Source organism: Bos taurus, chromosome 9, assembly GCF_002263795.3.
Source record: "Bos taurus isolate L1 Dominette 01449 registration number 42190680 breed Hereford chromosome 9, ARS-UCD2.0, whole genome shotgun sequence".
Taxonomy (NCBI): Eukaryota; Metazoa; Chordata; class Mammalia; order Artiodactyla; family Bovidae; genus Bos; species Bos taurus.
This window is the reverse complement of record NC_037336.1, coordinates 48153552-48168332: the sequence shown is the minus strand read 5'-3', so window position 1 is coordinate 48168332 and position 14781 is coordinate 48153552. Positions and strand designations below refer to the sequence as shown.

Here is a 14781-nt window from a genome sequence, read left to right as displayed (position 1 = left end):
TGCTCCATTTTGTGTTTTTATTAGTGTAACCAATTCCCAATACTGTAGATATCTTAGTAGTTACCCCCAAATTTCCTACTATATTAAATGTTTCTCTACAAAGTATTAAGAATTATTAATAGAAGATAGTAATATACATTTGGTGTATTTATTTAACATGATTATTACATTTTCTAGTATTTGCATCTGTAATATTACATATGGCCTCTTTTGCATATATCTTCCTATTTTTCTAAATTTATATCCCAACGCTGTGAGTAGATAGAAGTAGTAATCACATTTTGCCTTGAGGAAACCAAAGCCTAGACCTTCATTATTCAAGATTCTTTCAATTCTGATTGCCTAAAATTCCCTGAAAATTAGTTAATAGCAAAAGGAAAGCATGTTGAATCTCTAGCTCAGAAGTACAAGATAATCTGTCCTCAGATACAGTTGAATCCAGTTGGTTCCAGGTCATAAAGTCATAAACAAGCTAATCTCCATCACTCCCCCTTATTCATTTGCATTGGTTCCGTTCTCAGACAGAGGGTGCAGAGGCACCATGAAAGTTCAAATACACAGGTACAGAGCTTCAGGAGGAGGACTGTGTTTCTTTCCCAGTGGTTCCCTCAAAAGGCCTGGATTTAACTTGGCCATGCCTGAAGCAGTGGTAGTTATCAGTAAGGCCTATAGTGCATAGGGCTAGGAGACTGGGTCACGGAAAAACTGGGAGGGGAAAAATATTCTGCTGTAATAGGAAGAGATGCTGAGAATGCATAACAATAGAATCCCATCAACATAGTTACATTATTTTAATAAAATCATATTCTTGGTCTTCCGAGTTCCATTCTCTATTCTTTCAATCTCCTGTTTAGATCAGTTATAAAATGAACTGATATATAACGACTCAACTTTAGGAGAACTCTTTAATATCTGTTTCATTAAAGAACAAGCATATTTTAATTGTCTTGAAAGGAGATGTTAGGAATCTCAGGATATGAACAAAGTGTAATCTTAAAAAGGACTTCTCAATGGCTCAGGGGTAAAGAATCTGTCTGCAGTGCAGAAGATGTGGATTCGATCCCTGGGTTGGGAAGATCTCCTGGAGAAAGAAACCGACTCCAGTATTCTTTCCTGGGAAATCCCATGGACAGAGTACCTGGTAGGCTACAGTCCATAGGGTCGCAAGAGTCAGACACAACATAGCAACTAAACAACAACAAATAATCTTAAAAAAAAAAAACTAGTGAGAATTCTGGTTTGACTTTTTCCCTTGATCCTACTATCCTTTCCAACTTCTGCTTTCTAAGCTTTTCTCCACTCCTTTTGTTTGTTGAAGCTGTAAGTGCTAATAGGAAAATCTTTCATACAATACCTATTTTCTAACATATCAATAGATAGGCATTGCTCCAGACAAAATCAGATACCTCTCCTTTACCCACCATGGGGCAGTATATTAAGAATGTTGATTTGTTTGTCTAAATAATTGACCTCTCAGTCTTATTACCCAAACTCATAATTGTGTTTGATGTTAATCACACAATAATATTTATAAATGTTGAATGAGTGAATCAAACTAAAAATCACATAAAGACAAATTAAATAAAAAAATGTAATTGCAAAAGCATATGTTCATATGGGAAAAGGGATATTCATGAGACCCAAGAGTGGGCAAGCAAAGACATTTCCTCTTGGCAAAAAAAAAAAACAATAATTAGTTAAATCAATGCACTTTCAGAGAAGGAATCAACCAGGTTATTAAAAGTAGTGAAGAGATAGGAAATCTTCACGTTAAGATCTAAGGTACACTGAAATGTGAACATGCAAATCAATTATTATTTTTTTCCCTCAAAGACTGAATCCTAATCTAAATTGATGTTACCAGTGTTAACATTCTTGAGATTCTCACTTACCCCACTCTGTAATTATGACACGTTTAAAATCTTTATAGTTCTCACTTTTCTAAATTTATCTAATTTGATCCTTACAATGTGAGATACATCATTATTCTACTTATTTTAAAGATGAAAAAAATGAAGCTAAGAAAGATTGCATGATTTACAATAGGGACTAATACATTACAAAGCTAAAGCTGTAAGTCCCATTAAATTTCTGTGAAACTTTACTTTTTTTTCACATTTCTATGAGAAGACTTTACCACTGAGCCACCAGGGAAACCCCTATGAGAATTTACTATTACAATTTTATATACAGAGCATAATATAAAAAGCTAGACTCACAAGAAGAGCAATAAAATTTGTTTTGGACACATATTGGTATGATTTATTTGGATATCATTTTATTTATTCAGAAATATCTATACCAAGGGCTTCCCTGGTGGCTCAAATAGTAAAGAATTTGCCTGCAATGCAGGAGACCCAAGTTCAGTCTCTGGGTCAGGAAGATATCCTGGAGAAGCAAATTAGTACCCATTTCAGTATTCTTGCCTGGAGAATTCCATGCACAGAGGAGCCTGGGGGGCTACAGTCCATGGGGTCACAAAGAGTCAAACACGACTGAGCGACTAACATACACACATTGATATAAACTTCAACTTTATTCTTCAAATCATGCTTAAAATAGATCTTAACTATCATTTAATTTTTGGTTTGGGTAAATAATATATAAAGTATCAGGTTCTCAATTTTTGTAGGCATTTGGAACTAGTATTTACATGAACTCAAATTTCTGGTATATTTTTGGTTTGCATAGTCTTGGATCTCAAATTAGAAAGAATCAGTCTGTTAACAGTATAAAATCAATTTTAATTCATTACATTGAGAAAAGTAAATATAAACAATATTGAGGAATATAAATTTTTTAATGTAAGAAGCTAATTTGAGCTCCAAATATCAGGATAATTGGATGTACTGGACATATGCTGGAAGTGCAGAGAATACTTCCCCTTGATATTGACTCTTTTCTAGATCAGTAGCAGTTCCAAATGTAGTAAAGAAGCAGACACGATTTAACAGGACCTAAATTATTAAGGCCAGTGCATTGTTGCTAGAGAGTTCATTAAGAATCCCATCAATACAGTGTGGTTCATGGGCGCTAGTAAGAGCTTCATGGAACATTTTAAAAGAGAATGAGATATCTCAATAGACTGATCTTAGTGGAAAAATTTAATTAGGTAAGAATAATTACATTAGTTAAATGAAACTTTTAATTGAAAACCTGTTGGCATTTTCTAACCTGCTTTACAGCTGTTCGTTAATCATTTATATTTAAAAAATGAAAAGTTTCTCTACATGGTATTTGAGAAACATCTAAACATCTTGGAATTTGTATATAAATGTTTAAAGTACTTTAGAGAGTGTGGCAGTAAAAACAAATAGGATTTTCTGCTTGGGAAATGGTGCATTTTAAAGATATGTGTAGGAAAGAAAGAAAATTATATAGAAAATATTTGAGATGGATATATATAATTCTTGGAAAGAATGCAAAGTAGTCATCTAAAGCTTTCGGAATTCTAACGTTAAAATTCCATGGACTGAATTTCATACCTTATAAAGATATAAAAGCTTACAGAGAAATAATGTTGTTTTGTAAAATTATCTTGACTGTTATTAAAGAAACTGCATCCGGCAAGAGTTCTTGCAAGATTGAAATTGTATAATAGAAAATTTTGTAATGGAAACATTAAGAGCCAACAAAAACTCTTACTCTCAAAATTAACACTTAGATTGCCTATTCAAAATAGGTGAAATTGCTACCACAATTTTTGGGGTAGCTTTTAAAGCCTAAGACAGAGAGTATTGGTTTGAGAAAACATAGACACTTATTTAAATTCACAAATTTACAGGAACACCAGACAAACAGATCCATTAATTACTCATTGCACTAATCCTAAACCAGGCCTTTTTTTTTTTTACCTGAATCCCAGCAGCACTATCATCCAATACTGTTTCCTTTTCTTAATCTTCAAAGCTTTGCTGAACTTGAATTTTCTTCCTAACTCATCAATTTGACTGTAATACTGAACTCATTCTATTCTTTTCCCTTCTTCTCTTTTCTTTATATTTCCTTTAAGCTCTTATTCCGTTTTAGCCCTCATGGGTACCAAATGCCATACAGGTAACTACAAAAATCCATATTCCTTTTAAAGGTCGTTTACCATGCAGTTTCTGGAATCTCCTTTTTTTCAACTAATCTGTAATACAGGCATCATTCTGGTTAGTTAAAAAACATGAAGAACAGGCATATCTATCTATATCCTAACTGCGAAGAGGAACAAAACATGATAAAATCCTGGGATAGTTTAGTAAATGACTTTGAATAACAGAAGGGGCTTTAGTTTTTCTCTGCAGAGTATCAGGAAACCAAGCTGGGTTTAATGTGCATAAGAAGTTTTAACAGTGAAGTTGAAACAACAGAGAAACTATAATACAAGTATTGGCAGATTTTGTTGGATCAGGGAGGAAATGGATAGAGTATGAACACAGACAAATGATTGAAGAAAAGTTAACTTTGATTTCCCTTATTTATATATGTGTATGAAATGTTAGTATTAAAGTTTATTGAAAAAGTACAGAAAGCATAAAGAATTATGGGGAGGAGATGGATAAATTAGGATTATGATTGCATTATAAAGGCCAATATAAAATCAAAATAAAAGATGAGTTTTTCTAGGAGTGCAAATGTAAACTACAGGGCACCCGAAAATTCACCTGGTTCCTGCCCTCCTTTTACAGATGAAGAAACTGAGACTAGAAAAAACTGCAAGGCAGATTTGTCCAGGTTCACATTGCTGGTGGGTAATTATCTGTCCAACAGCAGTCCTTTAATTAGCAACAAAATTCAAGATGCTGTAATATTTCACCACTTATATTTAAATTCCAGACTTACCAGATATTGTGTGTGTTTAGGAACTTTTTTTTTTTTTTTTGAGCACTGAATTGTGGCATTGTGTACACACCACATTTTATAGGGATCATGTTGTTGTGTGTTAATTTCCTTCCTGCTCCTTCTCCCTCCAGAACTTGATCTGCTCTCTTGAACAGCATGAGGCCTATTCCCTCATTTAGGCTAACAGTGGGTGCAGAAGGGTTGAAACATTCTACTTTCTAAACCGGCTCCTTGTTCTGGATAGGATCCATCTTGATGAGATTACCGCTCTTCTGGCGATCATCATCATCATCATCTAACACCTGCCTATGCACCGCGAGCCAGGGATTGTGCAAACTGCTTTAATGTATTATCTCATGCCGTCTGTGTAGTCCAGGCAGCTGCTGGTAAAGAACTCCGTTTCAGAGCAGTACAAAGAGCCGGCAACACAGTAAGCATAATGGCAGCTGCAATGTAACTGGGAGAATTGTCTCTGACAATTGGCTCCCGACTGGGTCTGAGGGCATTTCTTCTTCCATCCCTCGGTTTCGTTACCAGCCACTGTGCACCTGCTCTGTGCCGGGCAGAGCGCTGGCTGCAGTGTGCCAGCTGAATGAGCGAACACCATCCTGCCTTCCATGTGTGACCCTCACCCTTGCTCAGAGGGGTGGGTGATTCTCTGTCCCATTTAGGCCTGTGTTGATTGTGGGAGGGAGCTCCAGAGGTCAGAGTCTAGTCCCTTCTCCACTACCCTTAATAGTCACATCTTCTAATAGAAGAATCAATATTTGTAACTGTTCTCTTGGAACTATCTGGTTTATAAAAGTGACTTTTTTCCCAACAAGAGACAGATATGGCAGATCATCAGTTTTCATTTCCAATTATAAAATGAGGAAACAAGGCAAATGGGGATTTAAGTATTTTTTTATTATTTGTTTTAGATAAAAGATCAAGACAATGAAATAGCCAGGATTCATAAACTTAAACTCCATGTATTAGACCAACCAGGCTGCTGTCTGTGCTGTGCACCATACTTCAGATGGGAATTTAGAAATGAGCAAAATCTGAGATGCAGGAGTTCCAGAATAGATCTGCCACCTGCCAGCTAGTATTCAGATCTCAAAGGGGACCTGCCTGCACTTATTTAATGGAAAGATAGATGTGTTCACGAAGCTGTTACTATAAATTCATTTAGAAACGGGACAGAGGCTGCACTCACATTCCTCCCAGATTTGAGCTGCTGGCAGATTTGGTTCACTGTACCTCTGGGAGGGAATACATTCTAGCTAGATGGCAAAGTGTGATTGTTATTCAGAGCTTCCTAAAGCCTATTCTTTTATGGTGTAAATGAACTTTTGGGTTGAATCATCAACTTATTGAAAAATCCTTTTATACATGCCCATAGTAAAAAAGTGTGGGCGAAGCAATATATGGAATACTGTGCACAGTTTTATGAAGAGAGGTGTGATTATTATACAAAAGATGTTTGTGTCTAGAAAGGAAGATAAAATGTGGAAAAGTGTAAAGAATTTTATTAAAAGTAGAATTGTCAAGAAGGAAAGAAGATACAGATCAATGATCCTTCATTTGTGAGAATTCTAGATATCTATAGAATAAAATGAAATCTACAGTCTTCCCAGAAAAATGCATTATGAGTTTTTTAATAGCTGTATTAGAGTAAAATTAATGTATTATAGTTGCCATATTTAAGCTGTACAACTTGATAGGTTTTGACCTAAGTATATCCTGTGGTCATGTATGGATGTGAGAGTTGGACTGTGAAGAAGGCTGAGCACTGAAGAACTGATGCCTTTGAACTGTGGTGTTGGAGAACACTCTTGAGAGTCCCTTGGACTGCAAGGATATCCAACCAGTCCATTCTAAAGGAGATCAGTCCTGGGTGTTCTTTGGAAGGAATGATGCTAAAGCTGAAACTCCAATACTTTGGCTACCTCATGGGAAGAGTGTGTCGTTGGAAAAGACTCTGATTCTGGGACAGATTGGGGGCAGGAGGAGAAGGGGACAACAGAGGATGAGATGGCTGGATGGCATCACTGACTCGATGGACGTGAGTCTGAGTGAACTCCGGGAGTTGGTGATGGACAGGGAGGCCTGGCGTGCTGCGATTCATGGGGTCGCAAAGGGTCGGACACGACTGAGCTACTGATCTGATCTGATACACTCATATAAGTATCACTATAATCAAGATATGGCAACATTCTTAATATTAGTCACATATTATTTATGTAACTAATACATATATATATATATATACTTTATATATATCATGTATCACATCACTCTTTAGTTACATTTAAATGTAAATTATTAAATACAATACTGGGTGTGTTTGAAGCCCAGATCAAGAGCCCAAGTATGTAAAAAGTGCTTAAGCAGAAAGACATTTGTATAAATGTAAATCTGCTGGCATAATAGAGAAAATAAATTGGAAAATGCTGTTTTACAACTTCTCCCAGGCAAAACTCAATGGAATGCCCAAAAGCGTTATATCCTAGGGGACAGAGCATTCCAAAAGGCTGCCTCCCTACTGGGAAGAAAGGTAAATACCTTTGATAGCTTTTGTGAAGAGAAGTCTTTAGTGTATTTAGTGTACTGAAGAGATTTAATACAGTGATGTTTGCTTCTGTGATCCTGTATAGTTCAAAACTGCTCATTTCTAACTAATTGCTTCATCCCTCATGCAAATAAAAGCTTTGTTTTAATTTTTTATAACTCTAGAACATCTATCCCAGAACTTTACAAAGAAAATGTTTAATGATGATGATTATAGTGATCAGAAACTGAAATAACATATGCACTTCCCCTGGACATGCTTGGTAATTAGCACTTAGTACCAGATTCTTCTGTAAATGAAATTTAAGTGCATAGAAATATTTTAGCTTTTCACGGAATCCATTAATATTCCTGTTTTTACTATTTGAAATGTTTCAATCATATATCGTAAATCAAAAGTATTTAGCAATGGTAATTCTTATCATTTTGAGAGCATCTAATCTCTCTGAGTTTTCAGTTATTTAAAAATATGCAGTGGACTTTTTCCAAGCATAAAAGAAATGTAAGCGTACATACATTCACTGTTCCTTCAATGCTTTACAGTCTCATCAGACACGAGGCTACTTGAAATAGATGAAAAAAGTACGGGGTGACTAAACCAGTTTCTGTGGCAATAGCTCAACCATAGAAATTAGCATTCATCACTCTTCCACCTGCATCCCCGTTACATACTCCATGCCTAAAAGTAATTAGACTGGGTATAAGATAAACCCAGCAATAAGTTAGGGAGATGGTTAATGCATATTATAATATATGAGAAGGCACTTGTGATCTCTTCAAGCCATCCATTTAAAAAGATCACTGTTGTTTTACTGAAATGTGTAGGGCTATAATGCACAGTTTTAAAGGTTTGCAAAACAAGTTTCTGGCTGATGGACATGCTTTGTAGGTTAACTAACTTATTTTGGAAAGAAAAAGTTCCAACTCCAGTCTAATCTGAGATAGGGTCTCAAGAGGGCTCATATAGCTGTTGATAGATGCTTGACCTAGTAGTGAAATAGGGAGGGCTGCACTTGGATCTGACTATACTTTCCTAGACTGCACTTCCTTCTGGGCTATATTCCCAGGGTGAACAGATATTCTAACTTTCCACACAATAAGTATGATCTATTTATATATGAGTAATTATACTTGACGGAGAAGGCAATGGCACTCCACTCCAGTACTCTTGCCTGGAAAATCCCACGGACGGAGGAGCCTGGTAGGCTGCAGTCCATGGGGTCGCTAAGAGTCGGACACGACTGAGCGACTTCACTTTCACTTTTCACTTTCATGCATTGGAGAAGGAAATGACAACCCACTCCAGTGTTCTTGCCTGGAGAATCCCAGGGACGGGGGAGCCTGGTGGGCTGCCGTCTATGGGGTCGCACAGAGTCGGACACGACTGAAGCGACTTAGCAGCAGCAGCAGCAGCAGCAATTATACTTGAAAGAGAGAAAATAGGATAAACTGTTTTCTCTTCCTTGCTGATTTATTTATTTTTTTCTCTGCCTAGCTTTTGTCTTAGCAGTTTAGGATCTAAATAACTACAACTTTTTCTAACCCCCTCCTATGGATTTTAATAACCAGATTGTACACATACTCTGTATAGATTTGGTTAATTCACATTTATGTTTATGTAGCTGAAGTTTTTTTTAGAGGTACTATGATGTGTAAGGAAAAAAAAAATTAACCTGGAAGATTAATGAACTTTTGTTTGAATCTCAGCTCAGAGACGTGCTCTATGGGACATCATTTTCTGGTATTCAGCAGAGTCTCCAGAAATATGAGATCCACTGCTGTCACTTTGCCTTCCATTGCCTGTCATAGTTTCAGTGGGAATCTGGTTTAAGGGAGGTAATTGGTTATGGTGGTTAGGACAGTGGTTTTAAGAACTGGACTGTGTCTGAATCTTGTTTTTAAAATCTTTGTCTGAGTCTTAGTTCTGCCAGTCTTGTTATGATACTTTGGAGGGTCATTCTAAGAGCTAAGTTTTGGCTGAGTCTTGTTTCTCAAGGTGATGAGACCTTGAGAGGATTATTTCAAACTTGCTAAACTTCAGTTTTCTCTTCTTTGATAAAAGTAGTATCAACTAAAATATAGGGTCTCCGTGAAATACGTGTGAAGAAATTGACAGTTGTGTGGCATAGAGTAAGTGTGCAGTGTAGCTTGTTAGTAATATTATTGAGATATTGACAAAGTAATGAACCCATGTATCTCTTTCATTTTTCTCCTGTTCTCTTCTACTCCTCCCATCTTTCCTCATATTTTCCCTCTAGAGAAGAGTCAAGGCAAAGGATTATAGAGTCAATATGAGAGAGTGGAAGACTTAGCCAGAACAGCTCGATAAAACTCTACAGTTTAGAGTTGGAAGTAGAGATGCCTCTTCAGCATGATCTTAAAAGATAGTCTTGGACCTTTGCCTTGTGAAAATCTACTGAGCAGCAACTGTATAGAGTAAATCTACCTCTTTCACAACCTCGTTCCTGGTTAATACTAACCTTCTCACTAACCTATTATTGACTCAATCTCATACATCATTGTATTTATTTTTTGTGAATTTATATTTACCAACTCTCCACAATCTATTTTCCTTACTTTATAGTGAATTTTCATTATGTAAATATTTACTGTTTATCAAAAATTATATATAAAAATGTATTCAAGTACTTATTGATATTTCTTATGTTTTGAAACTTTAAATTGTTTTCCTTTATTAAAAGTTGAACACTGAACAAAAACTAGAGAGAAGGATGTAAACTCTGGATAGTATTTTTGGATTCAGATCCAGCTCCATCTCTACATGCTATGATTTTCCAACCAGTTGTTTAACTGTCTTCTGAGTTAACTTCCTATTTTATACAGGAATTAAATTCATCAGTGAATTTCCAACTGCATGATGGGCATAAGAATTAAAGGCAATGATTTAGGGCAAGTGCCTCACACAAAGTAAATACTGAATGAACATTACTAATGTTACTAAATTAAGGCAAATTGTCAAGCATATATGCATTCTTGTGAAAATAAGAAAAACATTTTTGATAAGCTGGAGCTTTCTCAAAATTTTTCAAAGTTGAAAGAATTTACATATGTACAGTTTTGTGAAGATAGTAAAGCTAAGTCTGACAGGATATGAAGTCTAAATGGAAAACAATTCCATATTATCACATAAAGCAACTAGTTTAAAAGTAAGATGAAAAAAGCACCCTAAGCAGATGAAAATATCATAGAGAGTAGTTTCAGAAGTTCTGTTTATTATTTTATAATAAATCAACATACTTTAAACTGGAAATTCAAGAAGATATTTAAACAGCAACTTTTTAACTATAATTTTTCTCTCCTATCTTTACCTTATAGCTTAATAAATATTGTTTCCCTTTTGTAATTACATTTAAAATCACAGATCTTAAATGGTTTTATTGTCATCTAGTATACACTCTGATCCAGAAGCTGAAATTATGTACCAAAAATCATTTTCAAATTTTTAATTAGGTAAAATTCTTTCCTAGTGTTGTCATTAATAGATAAGGTTGCTAATTCTAAAATTTTCAAATAGGTCACATAAGATCATATAAGGCAGTAAGTCCTGGCAGGATAGCAGGAATATCATAGATTGTGTTCTTTTAGCTATTTTATGACAAAGTTTCATCTTGGAAATAATTGCAATGGTATTTAGTAAACCTCCATCTTAAAAAAAAAAAAAACTGTAAAAAATAAAGAAAAACAATAAAAATATAAATTTTATTCACTGCTATCTCCCAAGAGTAATCAGTAGTATCATTTTAGTGTATTTTCTTCACTTTAATTTTTTTTTATTGTTATGATGTTTAAGAATACTTTCTATGACCAATGAGGCTGTTTGAATCTGGGCCTCTCGACTTCTTAGTTGTATGACTTTGTTAGTTACATAACATCTCTCAGCCTTGGTTTCATCATTTGTAAAATGGATACAATATCAGTATTTTTGTTAAATTATTATTGTGAGAAATAAGTTCAATAGCATATATGTTAAGTACACAAATGCTGGAAATACAGTTCTGTATAATCTGTTTTTACACTTAGCTTTATATCACATGCAGTTTCTCATCTAAATGATTATTTTTTAAAACATGATTTTTAATGTTTATATAAAGTATCATTGTGATTTTCTGTTTCCTTATTTTGAACATTTATTGATTTGTACTCTTTGTTATTTATTAAAACAAATACTGTGTGTAGCTTTTGTTCTTATCTTTTATTTTCTCAGGGCAAATTCCAGAAAGAGAAATTACTGGGCTAAAAAAAAGAAATGAATATTTAAAAAATTCCCTTGTGGTGCAACTTGCAAAATTGCCCTTTATCTTCTCTCTAGTAGTCTCTTAAAGTGTTCATATCTCTATACATTTGTTGATAGTGACTTTTAAAAAATTCATTTTATTTTTAAGTCAAACATATCTTTCATATCTTGTTAACTTTTTTTTTATAACCACCAGTGTGGTGTATGAGATATGTCCTCTGAGTGTTAACTCAGGCCAAAGATAAATATCAGCCTGATCCTCAGGCTCATGATATGTGCCTGTATCAACACCACTTCTCTAGTTTTCACTCTGCAGCCATCAATGTGCGAAAGTAGTCAGCTGGTATTTACCAAACGAAGGTTATGAATCTGAGCTATATTCCCCAAAGATTTATGAACTATAAAATGGTATTATTATTATGTTCTGTCATTGCACTGGGCTCTTTAGCCGCCTTCCATTTTATGTGGTTAAGTTCCTGAGGATCCATTTGCATGAAAGCTACTGTGTGTACTCATTTCGTATTGCATTGTGGCAAATGCTATAATCTACAGGGTTCCTATTCATTTTGGAATTCATTTCACAGCTCACTAATTGTGTGAATGAGAAGAGGAAATATATGCTTTTATTCCAAAGCATGCCAAGCAGATGGCCCAAAGTTCATTGCTACCCTCATTGTCAGAGTGGCTCTCTTCTGTAGGTAGTGAGCCTGGCATAGATCCGTCAAACACAATGTGAGGGGCCATTTAACACAGCGCTTGACAGTTACTGAGCCTCTGGTTTGCTATGACTTATAAACAGTTTATTTTTTATCATTCACCTCTAAAGTGGCCAGTCATTTGAGCAGGTGCAAACACAGTAGAATTCATATTCATTTTGCTTGAGAAGCCAAAATGAACTTTTATTCATATGGAAATTTTGGGAAAAGAAAACAGTACAGGGGATTAAGCTTAGTTTCTTGAAAAGGGATTAACACATGTATTGAGATTCAAAACTGTATCATCATTTCTGAGACTGAACCTTTTGAAAAGCTGAATTGCAGGAAAAATTAGGGTTTATCTTTAAGCTTTTTAGGTAAATCTCTTCAAATCTCTTGTTTCTTTCTATGAAAGGAAATTATTTACTCATTTACTTTTATACACAATATGTAATTTAAGGAACCATTAAGATGCTCATATTTGCATTCCTTGTGTATGTACGCACACACACACGTGTACAGAGGAACAAAGAAAGCTAGAGACAAAGGGTGGGCAAAAAATTAAATAATGCATGTCTGCACACATTTCCTACTTAAGCAGAGATAGTGGGATGATATGAAATTGTTATCACTTCAGGAAAGGGAGGGTAGGTCAGATGTGCTAATGGAGCCCATGAAGGGATTTGATCACAGTAGCTTCTTTAAGAGAAACACAGCATGTGGAAATATTGTTTTCTCCCTTACATGAAGAAAAACTGGGTATTTATTTCTCTCACTGGCTCTTTATCTCTACTTACAAACCTCCTATCCTGGGTTTCACATGTATTGATGCCGCTTTTCCTTTTGTCTCATTTTAAGACTGATGCTGCTCTCATGTATGATGCTGTGCACGTGGTGTCTGTGGGCGTCCAGCAGTTTCCCCAGATGACAGTCAGCTCCTTACAGTGCAATCGACACAAACCCTGGCGCTTTGGGACCCGCTTCATGAGCCTAATTAAAGAGGTGAGTCAGGAGAAGTACCTCTGCTCTGTCTCACTTGTCCTCAAGTTGAATGAATTGAGATTATTACAGTTTCCCTCACAGGTAATCTTTTACTTGTATCTTTTAAATTAAACTTTCTTATTTTTCCCATACAAGCAAAATTAGCATTTTTACTAAATAATATGGAAGAAAGGGAAAAATTCTATGATAAATAAATGAAGTTCTACAAAATATCTATGATTGTGTGTACAGATGAGAACCAGTGATATATGATTTATGACATTTTTGCCCCTCACCTTTCGGAATCTTTATGTATGTTGTTGTTGTGTTGCTCAGTCATGTCCAATTGTGTTACTTTTCATTTATGTGGAAAAATAGATATTTAAAGAATATTTATAGCATAGCTCACAAAATATGCAATGAATTTTTAACTTGAATGCCCTTTGCACTACACTAAATTACACCCAATTTGTACATTTTCAAGAATTACTTTATAGAGCTATGGTTGCTAAGTATAACATCTAGTTATTTTAATTGTATTAGCATTAACATAAAACAAAATATATAGAGTCATAAAAGTCCAAAGTTTACTTCATGTTGCATAGTATAACCATTTTTATGGCAATGTATCATTTCTAATTATTACAGTTTAACACCAAGTATGCTCATAGTAAGGATAAAAATGGAGAATTTTTAAATGTCATACACAAACATGCAAACTCACACATTTACTTCACACACATATTCTTCCTATTCATCTTCTCATGAAGGAAATACCTTTGTCAGTTAAGGATATTTTTTATTTGATGCAGCAGGAGTTTTTTATTTTTTATTAAAGTACATTTGATTTATGAGTTTTTATATGAAAGGTTAACTATGAATATTTAATCTTCACTATGCAAAGTCACAGCTATTATTACCATATATAAGATTTTTCATTTATTGCTTAAAGGAAATCATCAGCTCATCATAGAATAAATTATTTATCATGAAAATAAAAGTGCAAACAGAATCATAATTAAGAATCATCAGGACCTTGGCAAAGAATATTCATGAGTTCCTTGTCTAATTATTACTGAACTCTGAGATAGGTGGAATGATAGTCCTGTAACAGCATATTGTTCTTTTATTACTCCACATTCTGCATTTACTTCTGGTGTAAAACTAAGTCTCAGAGGATTGCTAACAGAGCATATTGGTTTGGCTAGCTGAAGAAGAGCTTGCTGAAGAAGAGCTTTTTCTGAATGAAGCACTTGACAATTGAGACATGTGTCAAACAGCCCTGTAAGAAACTGAATTCACTATTGTATTCATTGTAGGGTGTTATTGAGGATCTTGTCCACTAAATCACATAGGGTCTCTCTTATGAAGATCAAAAAGATTTCTGTCAGGTTTCAGTACCAGGAAAATCTGAGTTTCTCCTAGGCAATTGATGTGTCTTAAATTATGGGTCTTGTATCTTGTATTTTC

The 14781-nt window shown here is 34.9% G+C and overlaps 1 protein-coding gene across 9 annotated transcripts in view; it reads left to right on the top strand.

The window, feature by feature from the left end:
• GRIK2 (glutamate ionotropic receptor kainate type subunit 2) overlaps nt 1-14781 on the top strand; it is a 731033-nt gene that overhangs the window by 450399 nt on the left and 265853 nt on the right. For all 9 annotated transcript variants that reach the window (XM_024996836.2, XM_059889840.1, NM_001193063.1 and 6 more), the window contains exon 7: nt 13189-13332. In XM_024996836.2, the coding sequence (XP_024852604.1) occupies nt 13189-13332 (144 nt within the window). The remainder of the gene's footprint in view (nt 1-13188; nt 13333-14781) is intronic.